General features: G+C 42.3%; 1 protein-coding gene across 1 annotated transcript; it reads left to right on the plus strand.

The window, feature by feature from the left end:
- Positions 1–480: 480 nt before the first annotated feature.
- LOC107187790 (zinc finger protein 658B-like) lies at positions 481–4,756 on the plus strand. Its single transcript, XM_015575964.1, has 4 exons — positions 481–670; positions 1,004–1,150; positions 1,235–1,324; positions 1,400–4,756. The coding sequence occupies exons 1-4, from the start codon at positions 527–529 to the stop codon at positions 4,754–4,756; spliced, it is 3,738 nt and encodes a 1,245-aa protein (XP_015431450.1). The 5' UTR covers positions 481–526.
- Positions 4,757–13,134: the final 8,378 nt, after the last annotated feature.

Genomic DNA, 13,134 nt, shown 5'->3' on the forward strand with positions numbered 1-13,134 from the left:
AAGATCACTCGACCAACCATAAATATTATTGTTTTACTTACCGCCACACCTTGCTGTCTATTCCTCTGCTCCTGTTCGAGTCGTGTCGCAAATAGAACTTTCCTAAGCAGATCATTTTCCATGCATACTTCCCTCCATTTTTAAGACGTGCATTATCCTTATCACTGGATGCAAATTCTTCGCAAGTGGCACTCGCGTATAACGACCATAATAATTGAATATCGGGGAAAGAATGCGATACGTGTCAAGGCGATACAAATTATTCAAATCAAGCTTTCTTATTTAAATAAAAACTACGACTGAACCGAACTAAAATCTGCGCGACACTGATCCGACACGCGCCTCTTCTAACTTTCAGTTCATGGACGCGCGGAACGTGCCGAAACGGACCGCTCGGTTTCAGTTTCAAATGTCGACGTACAAACAAAACGCTGCGTCCCTAACCTGCTCGTGAAAAGCGCGTTTCGTTGGCAGGCGGACTACCGTGGCATCTTGGGAGGAAGGCGAACGCCAGTGGACGTCCACGATGGACGACGTGGTGGAGTTGCAAAACATGGAAAATGTGTGCAGGCTCTGCTTATCCAACGACGAGCCGAAGACGTCGGTTTTCGGAGCCCAAGATTCTCCGGTGTCGTTGGCCACTAAGATACAAGCGTGCCTGTCGATTCAGGTGCGTGTCAAATATCGTGCATTACAAATCCTCAGATCCTGAACGCCTCTTCCTTTTACTTGTACCGCTGAACTCGTTACGCCTCGTACATATACACAGTGTATATCCTTTGAGGTTAGGTCTAGACTTGCCTATGTCAGGGAACTTGGAACTTGGTGACTACATGCTCCCCGTGTTTCTATACCTCGGTTGGCCTTTGCTGGTTCAACAGATATCGATCAAAATAAGATTATTTAAGCATATTCTTGAGAGTTCCTGCTTTAATAACACCCTTATTTGTTACATTAAGACTCTGAAGTATGCATCCTTTCATCCATTGTATGGATTTTTTAGATTTCAGCCACGGACAAGTTGACAACACAGATATGTGCACAATGCGTTAAAAGTGTAAATCAGTGGCATATTTATAAGGAACTTTGTCTTCGATCGCAAGATAAATTACATCAATGGCTAGAAAAACATTTACAACCCAACCCAATGGTAAATATTCCTCTTTTATTCTAATGTTTGCTACGGGTATTGTGAATAGTTGTGATCAATGTGTCGCTTGCCTTTTTTTTGCAGGTTGTTACTATCAAAGATGAACCTGTGGATTTGGATTTTTACGAGGACAATATCGAAGTCATTTCAGAATCCACCAGTGATTCAGATGTAGTGAGTACTTTGATTTTGGTAATAGAGCATGAAAAAATTAGGATATATGGCAAATGTACTATGTTCTACTTCTAGGAATCGACTAATTTTCAAGAAAGTATAAATAACTCTGTGAACACAATTCACATTCAAGAAATAACCGATGATGAGGCAGATGTGCCGAAAGCTCAACCAGCACAGACGAAAGATACAGATGTATGTATAAAGTTGGAGCCGCAAGAAGACTATGATACAGATTGTACCATAGAAATAGAATCTGTCACTGGTAGCGAACTTGTACCAAATCCCCTCTCCAACAAAGAAGATAGAATAATGGAAGCTGACTCAACCCAAAAACCCAGTGCGTCCACATCAGCAAGTAAAAAGAAAGTCAGAAGAGGCCCTCATACTCATTATAGGGGAACGCGTGTTTTTAAGCAAAAATGTGTACACTGTCAGATCCATTTACATTCTAAATATTCGTACACAAAACACATGGAAAGATTCCACACGGAGAAGCCAAATGGTGGCAATGATACGCTCGCGTTGCAAGATGAAGAAGAGTTGGTCGAAGATCTGGAGGATGAGTTGATGAGTATGGAAAAAGATGCACCGTTGACCCAAGTGCAGCAAAACATTATCAGTCAATTGAAAACGTTTTCGTGTTATTCCTGCCAGCAATCGTTCAGCGACCGTAGGAGTACACTGTCGCACATTCGCCAGCATATGCCTGATCTGAGACCATACACGTGTATCGCGTGCTTGACGGAGTTCCCGGACCGATCGATGTATAAATTGCACTGTGGTGCGTCGTTCGAGTGCGCGATGAAGATCGCACTTGTGATCCCGAACCAAGGCGAAGAAAAATACTTCACGTGTAACATGTGTCTGCGTTCCCTTCAGAATAGAAAAGAATTGCTTAGCCATCTTTCAAAGCACTCGGACAAACAGTACCAACAGCTAGTCTCGCCAGCACGATCCCCGCCGAAATTAAAACCGATTTCGCCTCTGCCAGCTTTTAAACAAGAATCGATGAGAAAATCAGGCGCAAGAGAATTGAACATTCCCCGACCTTACAAGAACGGTGATCCGGCACACAATCACGTTTGCGACTTGTGCGGAATGATCTACAGGTACAGACCCAATATGCTCAAGCACAGAGACTTGTGCCAGCGTCTGCTGCCCGAGGTTCGAACATCCTACAAATGCGTGCACTGCGGGATGACGTACCTGGTGTTCAAAAAGTTCCACACCCATGTCACTTTGGAACATAAGAAGAAAGATTTCACGTGTTCCGATTGCAACGCTAAATTTCGTTCTCCCAGCGACTATCTGGCGCATCACGAGACGCATCGTGTGGCGGTGAACAGGAAGCCAGTGTTAGAGAAGCAGGAGCCTGCCAAAGGTGCGCAAAACATCTCGACGCCCATTAAAGACTGGGACACGTTCGAGGCGGAGGTGAACGCCGGTAGGCTATCGGACAGTAACCAGTACAGTTGTGCTCTGTGCAACTTGGAATTTGCCACCAGAGCAGAGCTAACTGAGCACAGGAACCTCCATCTGAAGGTGAAGATCTACTCCTGCGTGATTTGTCGCAGCATGTTTAGCAGCGCCGGTGCATTAGAGATCCATATGAAGGATCATGGTATAGAGGATCCCAACGAAAGAAACGCGAACAGCTCGTGCGTCGAATATGGAACTATGGACGATAGTTCTCACGATTCTAAACCGATGAATATCAGCGCCACCTCGGACCCGGGCACAAACAAAAACGAATGCATACAATGCGGCAAACTGTTCTCGAACTACGCGAATCTCAGAAGGCACACGCGTAATGTTCACAAGCCGACCAGAATCCATGTCAGTTGCGCCCACTGTTCCCGGTCGTTCAAGAGCAAGGAGATCCGCGATAGGCATATAATGACCGAGCACAACAAGCCCAGCAAGCCCGTGCGCCAGTGTCCTCAGTGTCCGAAAACATTCGTCTTCCAAGCGAACCTGAATCTTCATTTCCAAACTGCTCACGTGAACAAAAAGGCCGGCGGTTACGAGTGCGACATATGCGGCAAAATGTTCATAGAAGAGGCGTCCCTCAAGATACACCGTGGATGGCACAACAGATCGAGCTATCGACTGAGACCGACCGAGGACCAGAAACCGATCAAAGACTCGATCGTGCCTAAACAAGAGAAAGACATGAACACCAGTCCCGATAAACCTGCCAGAGCAAGAAAATCATTCCCTAATCCGCCCCCGACAAAGCCGCAAGGTAAATTCCAATGTCAGGTATGCAACGATAAATTCAACGACGTCACCGAGCTAAGGAAACACTTGTGGGACGTGCACTGTGCCCACAAGTCCGAGAAGAACCTGATCGGCGAGGAGTTCCAGTGCGAAATCTGTACCACTGTGTTCCCCGACAAGGCAACGTTGGACATGCACATGCAATGGCACAAGTCCTGTCCGATCCTCACTCGCGTCCGTAAACCCCGACACCAAGGGAACTTCCCTTGCGACGTATGCGGGAAGCTCTACAGCTCGAAGAAGGTGCTGTGGCGACACAAGAAGCTGCACAAAGCCACCAACGTAGCCGCCGCCAAGTTCCAATCGATCATGAAGAAACCAACGGTGGCCCAGCACATATGCAACGTTTGCCACAAAGTGTTCTGCAGCAATCAATCGTTGCAACGTCATCAAATGAATCTGCACAGCGAGATGTTCAATCAACGACAGCACCTGATCTATCCATCCAGCACACGAAGAACATCGCAGGAGGAATCAGCCACGAAGAAGCTGAAACTTGAGAAAGAGGATGTACCGCAGAAACCGACGATCGCCGTGAACACGACCACCACTGGAAAGAAACCGGTCATGTGTCACGTGTGCCGAAAGTTCTTCCCGAACATGAGCGTGTTGTACAAACACAAACAGCTGATGCACAGTAAGTCACGGATGATGAAGAACGCCGCGAAAGCAGCGACTACCTCGACCACAGAATGCGTCCCATTGGTTGGAAACGACGGCAAGGTGTGCTGCAACGTTTGCTTCAAATCGTTCTCCGCCATATCGCATCTACGACAGCATTTCACCATTAAACACAAAAACTCACCGCCCAAGTACGCGTGTCCCGTCGACGGATGCAAGCTGATGTTCCCGTCCCATGCGGCGTTAAAGGCCCACGAGCTCACGCACACAAGTATGATATTCAGCTGCAATCTGTGCGGCCGTCACGTGTTCAATCGACAGGCGATGACCGATCATATGCTGTCCACACACAACACCGTCTACGACGCTGAGCACAGCAAGAACTTCCATCGTGAGACAGATCTGGCACTGTACGTGGTACAGGGAGCGGTGGACGCGACCTGTCCCCATTGCAAGATCAAATACCCGAACAACAGAGCCATGAAGATCCACTACTTCAAGTTCCACGACTGTCTAAACCAAGCGTAGATCCCTACTTCAAAGTATATATGTATATATATATATATATATATATATATATATACATATATATAAATATACGTATATCTGAGAGCAAGTTCAGATTGTGACACACATCTGGAGTTTAAACGGAGGAACCTGTTTAGGTATTCGAAAGCGAATATGGATATCGAGTAATATCGGATCCGTGGAGCAATATGAGGCTCTCCAGCGTGGACGGACGCTGTGGTTTTAACCTTTTTCTACCGAATAGCGGATCGTACACGGTCCGAAAAGGAGGCACACAAACACACTGTGTTGTTTCCCTAATGTTGGTTCATTTCAGTGGTACACAAATAATATTCCTGTCAGGTCTACTTCTATACCCCCGTCATATGGGAGACACATTTCCTGTTCGACATAGGCGAGACACTGACACTTGATCAACGAGGAATGTCTGTACATAATCCACGATTATTGTATAGGAACCTATTACGAGAGAGAGAGAGAGAGAGAGAAAGGAGAAAGAGTATCTGATTACGTCGTTTGATCTTTTCACGAGAATTATTTCGCTTGTTTTTTAAGGACCATTTATTGACTTTTGTTCGTCGGAGGGTCGGTGTGATAGATCAGTGGCTATTCCCGGTAGACACCACCGATTACTCGATGGACGTTGTTCGAAGTAACGAACAGCAGTTTGCGAACTGGAACGGGGTGGCTATTCTGATCGTTGTGATCCATTCGTTCGAATTGTAATCGTGCACTTGATACATTTTTCTGATGATGTGAAAAAAAAAAACAATCTATTATAAAAAGTGGCTCGTTGTAATTACTGGCCATCGACTAAATAACAATCGTGCGTTGTCAGCCACCCGGTCCCAAACGCATCGTATACGTTGTTATTATAAGAATGAATTCTGTTGCGTGATCTCTACTACGAATAAGTATACGATCATTGTTTTTCTTCTCATTTGGTTTGTTTGTGTTGAGCAGCGATGAGTGGCGATGACGGTATTGCAATACGATCCAGTCGGAACGTATTTTGATGGGAGAACCGTGTATTCACCGAAACCCTACGTGACCATTTTTTTGGTTGTAACGGCGTTTATCGGGGGAATCGGGTACGACAGAGTATGGACACGAGAACGAAATGATAAGTCGGCGTCGTTGGCGTCGAGAGAGGGTTGCGTTTTAATTTAACCGAAACACGTTGTTACTGGACAGTGGGATTATAAGAGCTCTTTTTTTTTTTCTTGGATTTTATTATTAAACGCATACTTGTATATGCAATGTGTAAGCTGTAGCGTTTTGCATATAGTAAACAAATAAAGGGAGGACTAATATGTGTAGATCTTCGATTTTCCAAGCGTCATTACTTTTTCGTACACTCTGGAACGCCGAGTCGGAACGTATCGCTTTAAGATTATTCGTTGCTTCATTCTCGCGGAGTTGTTCGACCAATTGATAAGCAGCTTAAAAAGAATAGGTTTAATTTCCTCGAAAACACTCGGTTTCTCGGAATTTCTCCTAAAAGAGGGCAGAATATAGAGATTCTAGAGAAAGATGACTTAACCTAAAAAAAAAGCAATCGTTGATCTATCTCGGAACAGAACATTTCGAATGTCTTGCATGTTTCTGATTTAAAAAAAATGTCACTCTCTTTGGTGTGACATTGTTCCTATACTTTGGTAATCCATGCAATAATCATTTTAAAAATATCCGACATATTAGGAAGAACGAATCCTTGTGATATCGTTGGGGGATAGGTTAGACGGTTAAGGCAGTTAACCTAGAAAGTCGATTCACGAGGTTGACTTCCGATAGAGGTTCAGCAAGAGTTCAGAAGGTTTAACATTAATTGGTGAAAGTATCTCCCAAAGTTCTTTAAGATTAGGAATTATGTTATATAAAGATTTTAGCATCGCTTTCTGTATACTTGGTCTCGTCATCTAACCTAACAGAGCAAGAATCACCTTAGAGTGATTAATAGGAGACCTTGGTCAATTCTTTTTTCGACTTGACTGTAGGTAGCCTGGATGATGGGTCTATTAACGAGTTTCAGTGTACAACATGCATTTCCCTTTTCCTTATTTTTTACGCTGTATTTTATACAAAAGCCAAATATCAATGATAAAAACGAATTGTACACTCTTAATATAATAATAATAATAATAATTTTATTTAATGCGTTTAATCTCATTTATGTAAAGTGTCTCAACGAATGGCTATCAGGTTTGATAATTGTGTAAAAATCGATGCACCAAGTGTGATTATATATCAACAGAACATAATAGAGCAATATCGTTTTTCAATTTATCGAATTTTTACACGAACATCAACCCCACTAACGACACGATCCATTGTGGCACATAGCATACCAACGGTTCTAAGCACCGAATGTTTCAGAGACGGATAGTATTATTAGACGATCCTCCATTTTGTTCAAAGTGTTTTTTAAACGCGTGTTGTAATCGTGCAGTTTCTCCGGTAGCTTGTTTTTAAAAATCGATCATGTGTATTTTGTAAGAAAAAAAAAACAAAAACAGAAAAGTAATTATTCAGAAACGACTAAAAATTCGAACGTTGCCGTATCGAGGAATCATCCAAGAAGCATCAAGGGATTTGTACACGTTGACTCGTTCCTGCCACCGTGGATCATCTTACGACAAATGCTGGAAATCGATAATTGCACTTCTCACAATTGTCGTTTCATGACCACGGGCCACGATAGTTCAAACGTTTCCTGCCGCTGTTAAGGAGAATCATAAATTATACATATATTTCTGTACACCGACGACTTTTTTGTATCATAATATTTTTAAACTGCGAGACAAACGTTAGTTCAGTAAAACTACACCAAGACGAAGTGCGCGCATTTGTTCGTCCTTACCGTTACTTTCAGACGATTTTCTCACAAAAGGAAATTATCCTCTAACGACCGAAACGCTAACATATGTATAGGTACATCGGAATATCATTCTTATACTTAGATATGATCTTTGGATAGGCAAGTAGTGCGTGCACTTCAACCACATTGACGTCAATCTACGAAATTATTCCCAGAGCATTGTTGTAATCCCTCGCTGTATTGGACCTGTCGAAATATATTGTACATTTCAAGAAGTGCAATCGGTGTTTTATATTTCTCGCCTCGATCCTATAGCTGTTGACAAGTCCGTGTATTGTGTCAATATATTCACTAATACAAACTTGATTTTTACTGTTGTCTCGGTTCGTTTTTATTTTAACCATAATACATGAGAATCGAAAACTTTAGAAAGGTTTTATAGTTATGAATTATTATAAAATATCGAAATCTGGACAAACCTTTCATAACTCGACGTCTGATGTTATTATTATTATTATCTCGACTAATACTAGTATGTTATATTAACAAAATTTTGTTATTTAACAGATATGCAAGTAGATAAGTGAAATAGTCGTGTGTTTTGAAGCAAGTAGAAGTGCCCAGTATGCAACCAGGCAAATAGAATAAGCTGCGTGTGTGGTCAGACAAGTAGAATACGCCATGTGCATGGTCAGACAAGTAGAATACGCACTGTACGTGGTCAGACAAGTAGAATGTGCCGCGTGCATGGTCAGGCAAGTAGAATACGCCCTGTACATGGTCAGACAAGTAAAAAAGGGCCCACTAAATGACCATATTATTAGAATATACCTCGTTAATGATCAGATAAGCGAATCAGCTCCGTGTAGCTTGAGACAAGTGGAATACAGAGTGTCAAGAAATAATAAGTTCGGTCATAGTTATGGTTGTAACTCACGAACAAATGTATCAATCTGAAATTTGCAGGGTATTAGGCACATATACTAACAAATTTCTGATTCATATTCTACACTGTACAACAAATATTCCAAACCTCTTCAACTAAATATGAAAAAAGATATATTAAATACCTACTGGTTCAAAAAATTGACAAACCAATAACACTAAACGAAATATCTATTTATTTCGCCATATTTGAAATACTGTTTCCCTCCAGCCTCGTAACAGCAAACCCCGGCGATGCTTTTCGTTTCCTCTTGCCACGCGACCGGGTAAAAACGACACACACAAGGGTCAAGTTTTTGTACATTCTGTTTATTTTTCATAACACATTTCAAGCATAATGATGTCAACAGCCATACCATTTGTTTTTGTTTTTCTCTTGAGTCATTACCAGGTGTCCATGTTTAAAGACCTCGACGCCGGATTCGACGTCCGAGCTTCGAAATCAGGGGCGACGTCGCAAAGAACAAAATTCGAACCGAAAGCTCGTTGATATTAAAACTCCTCTCCACTGAACGAAACGTAACAATTATGTCTTTTTCGTGTTATTACGCTCGATCGTTCGACGGTCTAGAGAGTGACAAAAGCGTGTGTGTGACCGTAAATCGTTATCAAGACCTCGTGTGAAACAACAACAACAAAACAAACCATCGACATTTGTCTTCCCTTCCCGATCAACTTCTCACAATTTTCGAGTTCTTATCTGTCATTCCTCGTTTGAACTAAACGGGTCAACCAACAATCCTACGCCTCTAATTTCATAATCCAAGCGAACCAGTAAATTAGCTTCGTGGATTACGAGAGCCCCAATCGTGTTGTCCCCTGCTACATACGGTACAATACTAATCCACGTGGTTCCGCGTACACGTCATTAACGGTAACACATTCCCCAAGATCTAAATACTTAACATCATCGTAATAGATTTAAGTACATTGGTAACTCTTTGTTTTTTTTTTTTTTTTTTTACTCGGTAACAATAAGTGTGTGTGTAATTAACACGAGGGCCCAAAGAAAGACGACAATCCCCTAATTTCGGGCCCTCGTGATGTCCGATGGGAATTCCATCGATCACCGCAAGATAGAATTCTCGCGATATAAACGTCCGACGATGAATGGTTTTTCGTGTTATATAGAATAGCACCAATTTTACAGGATGGCGCGTTTGTTGTATCATTATTTTTCTTTTTCTTCAAATAATCTCTTTGGATTACGTTTCTTACTATCACGTTCGGTTAGCCTCCTTTCGGATGAACCTCCTCCTCATAGAACGTGCGTTTCCGAGGGCACGAACAAAAGGCAGATGTCGCTGTAGTCGAAATTTTGATATTCCTCCACGTGTATACGTATTTTCCAATGCCCCGCTTGCCTCGAAAATCGTCACAGATGTTTCGTTGGCTCCGTTTACGAACACCCGTCGGGAACAGATTTATATCCGGAGATTTGATAATTCGAGCAAGCGATGTGATCGGTGTGAACCGTTGCTTCGGGCACAGATGTAAGATGGAGGAACGCAAGAGTAAACCGACGGGGGGATCGATAACGTCTGTGATGTCCACGACGGAATTTGGTATCACAAAAGTACGATCTGTACGATAAACCGTGTTCGTTTTTATCGGCTGGTCTCGGAACATTTGTGTACAGACTCATCTCGATTATTGTCCCGAACTCGGGTCCATGCCGGGACAATAATCTTATAGGGAGAAATGTTTCAGACCCTCGTAAATATGTTTTTTACCAAAAGCACGAACCTCGTCAAGACAAGTGGTGGGGATAACGCCTGGACAATAATCGAGAGGAGTTTGTATATACCAACGTGTATATCGATCAATTCTCACTTCTGATTTCTCAGGTATACCAACCTACAACGGTATAGCCTACTATACCGACTGAAAAATCAACGATCCTGCCACGCGTGTACAGAAATACACGGGGAATCCCTGGAATATTTTTCGTACACACGCGTGTTCCGTTCGACAAATCCAACGAATAATTCTCCTAACGTCTATGCATGCATATACGCGTTACAATATACGTGAATCCTGCTTAAAAAGTTACTCGCTGAGATTAACTATCTTAATTAGAACAATCATTCTTCCGATGGTTCCTCGTCCTCTACGATTTCGTACGTCGCGAGTTCTGTTCTGTCAACGTTCTCGCTAATCAATTACCGGAAAACTCTATCCTTTCGGTTGGCGAATACTTTTTTGGGCTCGATAACTCGTGTCATATCGTTAATTAACCGCGATAAGTACATATTATATATATATGTTCGTTACATTCGTTATATCATCGGCGTGTTAAATGCACTCCAATCTGTCCCCCGTCTGTGTTTTTGTTTTTTTTTTTTCGTTTCTACCATACCAATTACAGAGCACACTCCAGCCGATATTCTCTTCGCAACTCGACGGACATTTCTCATCGACGCACGTACACACGTCTCCCGCGTTCATACTTAAAGCGCTAATCGAGTCAACGATTTATCACACACGGAACACCCGTCACCCAAGTACCGTTAGTTCGAGTAACTTCGACCCCAGTCAGAGGTACCATTTTTCCCAAAATCATAGGGGAATGATTGATCTTTCATTTTCGCAAGCATTCGATCTGAAGAAACGATCATTGTTCGAGTTTGCAGATATTTTCATGCCAAGATTCAACTTAATTTAACAATTTCCGGAGCAAAATCGAAAATGAACGTTCTCTGATTTCGGGGATATTGTTACCCCGACCGACGATTTATCCAAATTTAAGGTAGCGTCTGGTGAACGAGCGTGGAGGACAACAGAGACTACCCTCGACGAGTATGACCTCTGGCCCAGCTTTTTCGGAACGAGGCACCCTAATATTTACCAGCTTTCCGGCCCAAAGTCTCTGGATTACGCCCGCTCGAGCCCCGAATAGCCGAACGGTTCCACGCGGCGAACAAAGAAAACTTTAAGCATGGTTACACTCCGTGCAACGGTTGAGTCGATGACTAGTAAACGTTATTTTCCCTTCGAACATACCAAACGATCTTTCCCGTTCTCGACTTTCTCTGTTTCCCTCGTTCACGGCGCGGAGCGTCATTATCCCCCTCGCAGTGTCAAACAATACACGTTATTAGAAACAGCTCATTCGCAATGATACATATAATAATGTCGCTCTCGATCGGTGGCTCTATACACTGTGTAATAATCCCTAATAGAACATTATACCCGCCAACGTGTGACTCATCATCATCATCATCATCATCAAGTCTCGTCAGAACTCTTTTCCTCTGCTTTCTGTCCTCCTGATGCCTGCCCCCCCTCCCCCCTCCCACCCTCGCTTCTCTACCTACGCTTTTGTTTTTTAATTTTTTTTTTTTTGGTTTTCTTAAAAGTTAATAGTATCATTGACGAGTTCATCTAGTGTGTTAAGTTTTTTTTTTGTTCACCTTTATTTTCTTCGTTACTTCTTTGTTTTAGGTTCTTTTACGTGCCTTTGTCTGATTTCAACACGGCTCCGGGGCGAGGACCCATGAAAAATCATTAAATCATACAACGATTCGCTCGTTTACAACGGTTAATTTTTAATGTTTTCCTCTTTTTGGTTTTTCTTAAAAGTTAATAGTATCATTGACGAGTAATCTAGTTGTGTTAAGTTTTTTTCACCTTTATTTTCTTCGTTTCTCCTTTGTTTTGGGTTCTTTTACGTGGCTCTGTCTGATTTCAACACGGTTCCGGGCGAGGACCCATGAAAAATCGTTAAATCATACAACGATTCGCTCGTTTACAACGGTTAAGAATAAATAGCAATGAAATTATTTTCGATTTCATCCGGCCAGCGCTCACTAGTCGAAGTCGCCGCCCGTTTTTTTTTTTTTTGTTCCTTCGTTATTGTTTTCCTTTTCTTTATTCTTCTTTATTTTTTATTATTTCGAATCACTCGCGATCGTGGATGTCACTCTGGGTATCTTTTTGTACTTAATTCTCCTCGTCTCACTGTCTCCGATACCGACCGTGAATCCCGTTCGGATGTTTAGCAGGACGGTCACGTGATCGGATCTATGATATCTCGTGTAACACCGCCAATCGGGAAGACTGACGGTGCACTTGTCGCTCGGACGTGTAGAGAATTCTATTTCTTTTTTTTTTTTCTATAGACCTCTCCACTTTCCTCTCGGCAGCGGCGTACAATATACATATATATGTATATGAAGGTAAAAGAATTCGTGGAGAGTGCGAAACAGATAACTAGAATTCCGAATGAAAAAACGTTCGAGAAGAAACATTTATACGTTATATGTAATACAGGTAACAGATTTGTATTTTGGTAGTGAACATATTTGGCAGTCATGATTTTTTTTTTTTTTTTTTTGGTAGTGAACGTACATATATATATATGTAGACATATATATATATGTATATAAGCGTAATCCGAGCAACGATCAAGGAGGAGGACGATTCTCCTCGACTATTCGTTTTTTTTTCTCTCTCTTTTCTTTTTGATATCAAATACGTGAACGCCAGCCCCCTTTTCGAAGCTGTTTTGTGTTTGTGTGTATGTGTGTGTGTTTCTTTTTTTGTCCAGGCGTGGTTTGGAAGCCGCGAGCCCAAACAAACAGGATCCGGATATGCAAAGGGGCGACGACCACCG

Source organism: Dufourea novaeangliae, unplaced genomic scaffold (genome assembly GCF_001272555.1).
Source record: "Dufourea novaeangliae isolate 0120121106 unplaced genomic scaffold, ASM127255v1 scaffold112, whole genome shotgun sequence".
NCBI lineage: Eukaryota > Metazoa > Arthropoda > Insecta > Hymenoptera > Halictidae > Dufourea > Dufourea novaeangliae.

What these genes read in the sequence shown, in the direction of transcription:
- LOC107187790 (XM_015575964.1), top strand. Translation starts at nt 527, where the DNA reads ATGGACGACGTGGTGGAGTTGCAAAACATGGAAAATGTGTGCAGGCTC. An exon ending in AAGCGTGCCTGTCGATTCAG is followed by an intron (nt 671 to 1,003) that starts GTGCGTGTCAAA and finishes TGGATTTTTTAG; the next exon opens with ATTTCAGCCACGGACAAGTT. An exon ending in CCACCAGTGATTCAGATGTA is followed by an intron (nt 1,325 to 1,399) that starts GTGAGTACTTTG and finishes TTCTACTTCTAG; the next exon opens with GAATCGACTAATTTTCAAGA.